Source organism: Aegilops tauschii, chromosome 2 (genome assembly GCF_002575655.3).
Source record: "Aegilops tauschii subsp. strangulata cultivar AL8/78 chromosome 2, Aet v6.0, whole genome shotgun sequence".
Taxonomy (NCBI): domain Eukaryota; kingdom Viridiplantae; phylum Streptophyta; class Magnoliopsida; order Poales; family Poaceae; genus Aegilops; species Aegilops tauschii.
The window spans coordinates 647871282-647879926 of record NC_053036.3 but is presented as its reverse complement, the minus strand read 5'-3'; the positions used below and the strand labels follow the sequence as shown (position 1 = coordinate 647879926).

Here is an 8645-nt window from a genome sequence, read left to right as displayed (position 1 = left end):
TATCACAAACATACATTTGAAACCTATGAACATTTTTTTAAAATGAAATATACATTTGTTTGAATGTTATGAACCAATTTTTTTTCTGAATTATACCACTTTTTCTTACATTGTATAACATTTTCCAGAATATCACATACAAATTTTCGAAAGGAGTGAACATTTCTGAAATGCCACATACATTTCCCTTTTTGAGAAGCTCGTTGGGGCCTTAGCAAGACAACATGGTTTGCATGGCTTCGGGGAGGGAGGGGCGATGACCGCGACACACCTTCGGCTCGCTCTAGTGCTTGTAGTCGCCACTAGGTGGTCCACAGAAATGGTTGTAATTTTGGCTGCCCAAAAATGCAAGGCTGCATCCAGACGTCCGCCAGCGGCAGGAAACCCCGCTCGTATGCCGGCCGCAGCGCGCCATGGAACGTATGTAGGACGTTTTTTTTAATACATTTGTTTGAATGTCCACAGAAATGGTTGTAATTTTGGCTGTCCACAGAAATGGTTGTAATTTTGGCTGCCCAAAAATGCGAGGCTGCATCCAGACGTCCACCAGCAGCAGGAAACCCCGCTCATACGCCGGCCGCAGCGCGCCAAAAAAAAACATCTAAAAAAAATCTTACATCATGGGACGGATGAATTGGTTGATTATTAGATATGCATGCAGATTGCAGATAGAGATGAGCTAACCAAGGCCGAGCGACCACCTGACCCTCACCCTGGCATCATCATCTCATTTACCGTGCTGGACCTCCGCAGGAAAGATACCCATATACGACCAGACCAGCCAGCTGCCAACCTGTGCTTTTGCTTGCTACCCAGAGTGTAATTATCTACTCAGATGCTACGTGCCTACGTACACCAATAGTACCACACAAACGCACGTATTTCATCATCAATCAGGTAACTTGTGTAAATCAGTGCCAACATTTCTTTCATTTACGTTCCTCCCGTCCCGCCACGGTAAAGAATTCAATTCAATGCGACCGACGGCTAGGGAAGTCAAGCTTTTGCAGGTATTGTTGATTCTCAGATAATATGCAGAGAGGATACAACTGCAGGTCAACAACATCTTCTACCACAAGGACAACAGCATCTTGTTGATGAGCAGGTAACCACGGCCACACACGGCATGTCTGACTATGAACAACAACAACATTACACTCCACTCCTTTTGGCTTGGCTTCTCAGATCAGATCAGATTGAACCAGGTGGTGGTGGTGGCCCTGCAGAATTAAACACAGCAAAGTACAGCAGTCAGTCAGCCTTCCCATTCGCACATGTAACTATTCGTGCAAGGCGATTGCGCTTAGAGGGGTGCTTGCTTCTAAAAATAAAACCCCTCCTGTTTTTGATTAAGCACCACACCAGACGGAGGTGCTAAGTAAGTAAGCGGCTGTGCTGTACAAATAAGGACCGGTTGTGCTTATGAAAAAACCAACCGCTTCGGTTTTACGAGCACATTGCACCATTGTACAAGAATTCCTACACCGGACAATCATCATTACGTAAAAAGGACACATTGATGCAACAACAGACCCAGGACCAAACAACCTTCTACTATCCTACAATTATATCCATGCATTACTGAACAAATACTACCAATTTGTTTTTCTTTAAGCGAATTTTAATGATGTCACAAGCGAAACAATCATAGTAGTACTTGTGTTTTAAGGGGAAAAAAGGCAAAGCACGTTAGCCCCACTCTTGTGTTTCAGGTACGAACCGAGGTGTGAAATTCAGTGAGAAAAGAAGAAAGGCCCTTGTAAAGTCTTTAAAGAGAGAGTCGACGAACCTCTAGGCGCACCACCGCCTTCATTGGGACCCATCTGCGGTCCAAACATCTGCATCACAGCTCTCAGAGCCTCAGCAGCCTGCTCTGGGCTCACCATGCTCTCCCCAATATTTATGTGGATGCCAGCGTCTGTCTGGGCACCTGGTTCACTGTGCCCTCCTCCATGTCCGCCTGAAGCCTGCTGTGCATGGTTTGCTTCGGTGCCTGAGCCCATGAAGGGAAAAGCTGGAGGGACTCCAGCGCTGGCTGGGAAAGGAGCTGATGGGAAAGGAACTGATGGGAAAGGAGCTGATGGGGTATGGGTGCCTGGATTCCCGGACGGTGGTCCTTGGGCATTCCCATTGACGTTTGCATGACCAAAGAAGTCGTTCAGATTTATATTTACGGAGTGCGGAGGTGGCTGTTGCCCATTACCAGACCCACGGTTCATCATATTGAAGAATTCAGGAGGAGGTGGAGCACTTCCAGGTGGGAATACTGTGAAAGGAGCACCACCGCTTGCCTGGCCACCAAACCATGAATGAGGTCCATGTGTGTTCTACAAACAAGGAGATGGATTACTCGGTGATTTTGAGAAGTCCGAGTGAAGAAATTAAATCATACACACATAGCAATATCAACATTCTATACATATTAACATATCAAGGAGGTTCCAAGTAGGAGCCCTGATCGTGCACATTGTTATAAGAAAAACAACGGTCCTGATTTGTTAAGCCAATGGGATATATTTCATAGTTCATTTCAAAAAGCACATGTAGATTTCTGATTACAGTACCTGTCCTGGTGCAGCTCGCTGTTCAGCCAGCTTCCTTTTGGTGGCCTAAAGTTTTTGACACAGAGGAAAATAAAACTTCAATAGTGATTAGTGCTAATAAAAGGAAAACGAACTCTATCCAGATCCCTACTGGAAAAGAGAAGAGAACAAAACAAGTCTACCTCAATATTCAGTCGAACATTTTCATTGCCAGGCTCAAGTTCAGAGGCTGCAGGAAGAACAAAGTGAGTTCACTATACACTCCATAGTTACTGTATATAACAATGTAGGTTCATCTAAAGATTGCATGTGGAACTGTTAATTTGATTGAGCACAAGATGAAAACAATTACCGCTAAATATTACAATCACTATCACTGGAATGTGAAGAGAATATATCCAATAAATAAACCAGAGTTTACACAGTACTGAATGCAAGCCACCATCAGATAACATGGCACGAAAAGCAAATATCTGTTCGACTTGATTGGTTGTGTATAGTACACTATAAATGTATAAATTTAGAGTCACATCAATTTAGTAGGTTGTGGAACAACAGGTCATAACAGGGCTCAATGTTTCAGCCCAAAATTCAAATAAACAATTCTTACCAAAAGAACTAGTTAACACACACAACAGCACCAATAAGGACTTCCATATGCATCTCATAATGTAATACGCAGCATTATACTTCACTGTTTCAATAAAATCAACTTAAAGTTTCTACTCTACCCACCTTTCAAGTATCCCTTGTGTAAAGCATCATGAAAATTCCCCATTGCAAAATAAGCAGATCCAAGTCGGCTATATGCTTTGCTGTAGTTCGGATCAATTTCAATTGACTTCAGGCAGTCCTCAACAGCTTCATTGCACATGTTAAGAAGCGTATATGCAGCAGCCCTGAAAGAAGCATGTACTTTTCATGTTACAGGAAAGCATGAACAGAATAAATGATCTTATGAACAGCAATCAAGAGTACTTGTTATAAGAGTTCATAACACTGCTACCGGAACAAGAATTAGCATAAAGTTCACTCTGGCAACCAGAGACGAAGCCAGGGAAAAAATGGCCGGTGTTCATTCTTCCAAATAGACCGGGGTCACTGCACATGTGTAACAGTACTTTGTCACTACAGAATAGTAGTACAAAATCGTTGGCAATCATTTCACACCATAAATGATTTATGCTAGCTTTGCCGCTGCTGGCATAAGAAATCAGCCAGTATCTACAGGGACCATTCATTCCATTTTATGAATTCTGAAGTGCCAAGCTTGTGTTTCCTAAGCATTCAATAATCTCTAATATCAGATTTCCAGGAGTTCTCTGGTGAAACAGCCCAAGACAAGTACAGTTTGTAACCAGCTGTAGCTTGGTTTGAAGTGGTTTTCAGAACTCTTAGTACCAGCAGCCCAGATTAGGAATCAATAAGAGACTCATCAACATATTGCAGGCTATATAAGCAGTAGGAATAAGAGTGCAGGAGCAGGAATTTGTGGGCAATGTAGCAATATGCATTTAAACCAGTTTATGCCAACACGCAGAGTTGATGCTTATAAAGAAGCACCATTAGATACTTGAAAATTCCATTACACGTTACTAATGAAAGATCCATTTGTAATGTTCCACCCATTCTGATCATCATCTCTGAAATTACTCGGTGAAGTTCAACTTGGTATGAGATTTCACAATTAGATCCAACAAGCTGCAATTGCACATTTACGAGCTACCCGTTTACCAAAACAGTCATCCGAAATTCCAGTAACTTAATGCATACCTGTTACAATAGTAAATGGCATTTTTTCTGCTCAATGCAATGGCACCAGTGTACAGCTCAACAGCTTTTAGGTGTTGTTTTGATCTCATGAAGTCATTGCCTGATGAACAAATATGCAGTTAGCTACTAAAACTCTGCACATCCGCAGAAATAATAAGATAATGCACATAGAAGGCCTGAACTGCAAAGCTCTTTATGACGAAAAGGAAAATTAAGATTTCTAAGTCATGCTGCTGTAAATTTGCTCCACAAACTAATGAACGGACAAAAAAGATTGTGACACCAAAACTTACATATGAAACAACCAAGGATTCTAGCTAAGTACCTTTTGATTTAAAGAATTCTGCAAGGTCTACTAAGCCTGCCACTTTTCTTCCCGACTTGCGCACCACCTAAACAGAGATAAACCATACTTTATCACTAAAACAATGTAAATAATTAAGTGGAAAAGTAATAGTCTTCCCTTAAGCCTGAAGATGCTAGACAAGCAAATAACAAAAACAACACATCATACCAGTAATGCATCATCGAAGAATTGTGATGCCTTTGAAAGTTGATCAGGATCCTCAGCACCAGCTGGCGATGCCTTGAAGAAATTTATTTCATCAAGCGCGGCATAGAATTTTGCAAACAGCTCATCTCCTGCATGATCTGACAAAAAAATCAAAGGCCGTGAGACAAACTGATTCTTTCTACAGCCCTCATTAGGAGATAATGACCCCAAGACCCTACAAATGGAATCAAGTAGCACAAAGGCAACAAAGATTTACAAAAACAAACTTAAAAGTTTCCGACAATGTATGGACAACTCGTCATGGATGGTCTACAGTTTAAGCCATAGTCATACCTAGGTCAAAGGTCTCTTCCGCTTGGCCTTCACTCTGATGAGAAGATGCAAAGAATATATCAAAAGCTCATATCTTGTGAAGGGTATTTGGGGAAGAAAATAGTAAAAACTGATCAAATAAAGCATAATGCATATATCTAACTGATGTGCAATGTATTAATATGACAAGGATAGGTGATGATGGGAGATATAAATCATATAACATGAAAATCGTGTGTCAAATGAGAGGGGACATACATTTGATGTTGTACATTTATTTGACTCTTCTTGGATATTGGAAGTACTTGCACTGCAGGAAGGTTTGTTTGACACTGATCGTGACACGGGATCTGGTCTGGCCCTATCTTGTTCATTAGCTTGCAGAGAAGTAAAGAGTTCAAGGAGAAGTCCTGGCTGTATCCTCTCGCTAGTTGATGATGAGTAGATGCTAAAAAGGGACTCCAGGCAATCCTTAGCGACTTCAAGAGCTTCAGGGTCAGCCCCAGGAGCTAACTCAACTGCATTCCATATATGCTTCCAATGTCAGAAGGACTGATCATAAAAAAAAACATAAAGGAAAACCCAGAGCAGTAATGTGCCTCAGCTGTGACCCTTTTCTTTCTCTGAGTGCAAGTTATTTTATTGACATATTTGCCTCTTCTGAATAAAAAACACTCGGCTGGTGGGGAAAGACAGCCCCTCCATATTGTACTAAGAGCTCTCAGTCAAACATAAGGAGAAAAGGCCCTGGACCCTGTCATCGACCCGTAGGGCCCGTCCACAATGTCGCCCGCTCCAGGAACAGGCCAGCGCAACAGCGACTTACAGGGAGCCAGAAAGGGGCCTTTTTTGGTTCCACAAATCATTGGTGCCACCTGGGTTCGAGCCCTGGCCGGCAGCCCTGTCACCTGGGGAGCCAACTGTTGCGCTATACAAGAGTTAGCGCCTCTTCTAATTACAACTGTAGCAAAAAGCCAACAAAACTAGCTGGTAGCTTTTAGCAAATTCCATGCAATTTTCATGAAATCGGACGTTTTCATCTAGAGACAAAAAAAGAAACAAGAAACACAAACTGATTATGGTGATAATTTTAACGCCGTATCTTATTCAATGAGAAAAAAAGCAGGTAAGCAGTTGTATACGATGCATCCACCATCTATCGCACCAGCTATATAAAAACGTGTTAAAACTAATCCTATACCCTGTGAAAACGATAAACTTCTGTTAGTTTCATGTTTGGCAAGTCGGCATAAGATCTATAACTCCCTTTATTTACAGAGTATAAGGCCATACTTCCATTAGGGCTCCACAAATCCAGATTTAGGCGGTTTGCCAAGCATAGTATATGACCTTGCAACAATCGTTGACCATGAAAGGCTTTCTGCAAGTCAGCGGGTTGTGGTTCAATTTTCTAACTTGTATTTGCTCACCCATAACCAGCATTTAAGATCCATATCCCTTTTCACCAATTGAAAGCCACAATGCGAAAAGGCACAGAGCAACACGACACAATGACATCAGTATCGTGCACAAGCGCCAAATAATGCGTCACAAGGACCGTTACCGTAGATTCCATTTTCAGCCAGATGCCTGGTGTGCCCACCACAAAACATATCATAACACGGCACCGCATCCCTGATAAGGCAAACAACCGGAGATTAATAAGTGGCATGTGCACATGAACCGTCTGATCAGCCGACGTCCCCTCGGCAAACCTCCACTTCCTAAACAAACCTATAACTGCAACTTTCTAACTCGTAGATGTTCGCCGATAACCCCCATTTAAGATCCATGTGCCTTTTCACCAATTGAAAGCCACAAATGCGAAAAGGCACAGAGCAACACCACACAATGACATCGCTAGCCTGCGCAAGTGCCAAATAAATGTACCACGAGGACCATGACCGCAGATTCCATTTTCAGCCGGATGCGATTAACAAGTGGCATGTGCGCATGAACCGTCTAACCGGCCAGCGTCCCCTCGGCAAGCCTCCGCTTCCTAAAGAAAACTAAAACTGCCACTTAGAGCAGTGCAATCTGGTCATACGCATGAATATCAGCGGTATCACACCAAACAGAGCCCAATTCCAACATCGTGAATTCTAGTCAGTTAAACTGCCTGACAAAGGCCGCGGGATCCGAAATCGAGCCAGGCTACCTAGTCGGCGTGGCTACCCGAACCCTAGCATATCAGAATCGCATGGCCTGGCCGGCGCAGGCGATCCGATCCCCTCCCGCTCAGAAAGCAAGCAACGCATCCGTCCACCAGCGCGGGGAGCTAATCGAAACGACGGCGCGAGCTCCGTCGGCGGCGGGCAAAGGCAGAGGGGGGGAGGGGGGATGGGGAACCGGGCCTGGGAGGGGGGAGGGGGGCGGTGGCGGAGCTGACCGGAGTTGAGGAAGTCGAGGAAGGAGAGGACGATGCGGCGCGAGACGGGGGAGTCCGACCGGGTCATGTTCCCCATTCCCCCGCCGGGTCGGGCCGGAGCGGGCGGCGGCGGAGGCGACGGCGACGGATGCGCAGTGGAGCGGAGAAGTCAGATGGCTGACGGGGAGACGGGGACGGGAAGGCAGTTAGATTCGGGAGCTGGGCCAGGAACGGCGCAGACTGGACTGGGCTTTCGGTGACCCGTCCCACGCAGCCCAACCAAGCACATTTCAATATAGACTACGTACAGAGCGGTGAATTTCACTCTAAAACCCGTCTATATACATTCGTATTTAATCCACATTGAAGTATCTAAAAAGACTTATATTTAGAAGCGGAAAGAGTATTATTTGCAGATGATTGCATTTTGATTTGCTCAAAAAGAAAAGATGATTGCATTTTGTTCTGCAAAGCCAAGAATGAGGTCTCCCCAAAAAAAAAAACCAAGAATGAAGTCTCTCTAAAAAAGCCAAGAATGAGGAAGTAATAGATTTGAAACATCCCTCGAAAAAATAGCTTTGAAGCATGTTCTAGACGTCTATTGTGTGTCGTCAGACCAGCGCAATAATGTTCATAAGCCTACCATATTCTTTGGGAAAGGTTGCTTGGAAGTGGTCATGCAAGGAATAAAAGATGTGATGCAGATGCATAATGAGTCTATGAATGATAAGTATGTGGGATTGCCAGCGGATATGGGGCGGTCAAAAAATGGTGTGTTTGCTTATGTGAAAGACTGGATCTAAAAATGTGTTCAGAGATGGATAGGGAAGACATTGGCTGAGAGTGGCAAGGAAATTTTGATCAAACAAGTGTTACAATCGATCCTTACTTACACCATGGCTATCTTTAAATTACAAAGGGGTTTGTGTGACAGCACTTAACATCTCTTATTTGGAAGTTTGGGTGGGATAGCAAGGTCGGGGAAAGGAAGGCTTGGGATGATATGACGATGCCAAAGTACAAGGAAAGCATGTGGTTTAGGGATCTTGAGATTTTTAATCTCGCCCTCTTAGCCAGGCAGGCGCGACAAATACTGCAAGATCCAACATCGTGGAGTGTCCGAATGTTGAAGGCG

The 8645-nt window shown here is 43.8% G+C and overlaps 1 protein-coding gene across 1 annotated transcript; it reads right to left on the bottom strand.

The window, feature by feature from the left end:
• Positions 1–902: 902 nt before the first annotated feature.
• LOC109785397 (uncharacterized) lies at positions 903–7766 on the bottom strand. The gene is made up of 11 exons (XM_020343997.4): positions 7532–7766; positions 5401–5660; positions 5164–5197; positions 4831–4967; positions 4642–4708; positions 4317–4416; positions 3279–3442; positions 2726–2772; positions 2565–2609; positions 1790–2327; positions 903–1220 (listed from the first exon to the last, which is right to left on the bottom strand). The coding sequence occupies exons 1-11, from the start codon at positions 7605–7607 to the stop codon at positions 1192–1194; spliced, it is 1497 nt and encodes a 498-aa protein (XP_020199586.1). The 5' UTR covers positions 7608–7766; the 3' UTR covers positions 903–1191.
• Between the last annotated feature and the right edge of the window lie 879 nt (positions 7767–8645).

Coding starts and splice junctions, on each gene's coding strand:
- LOC109785397 (XM_020343997.4), bottom strand. CDS start 7,607: ATGGGGAACATGACCCGGTCGGACTCCCCCGTCTCGCGCCGCATCGTC. Junction 3,443..4,316: donor GCCATTTACTATTGTAACAG/GTATGCATTAAG, acceptor TGCTTCTTTCAG/GGCTGCTGCATATACGCTTC. Junction 2,328..2,564: donor AGCGAGCTGCACCAGGACAG/GTACTGTAATCA, acceptor CCTTGTTTGTAG/AACACACATGGACCTCATTC.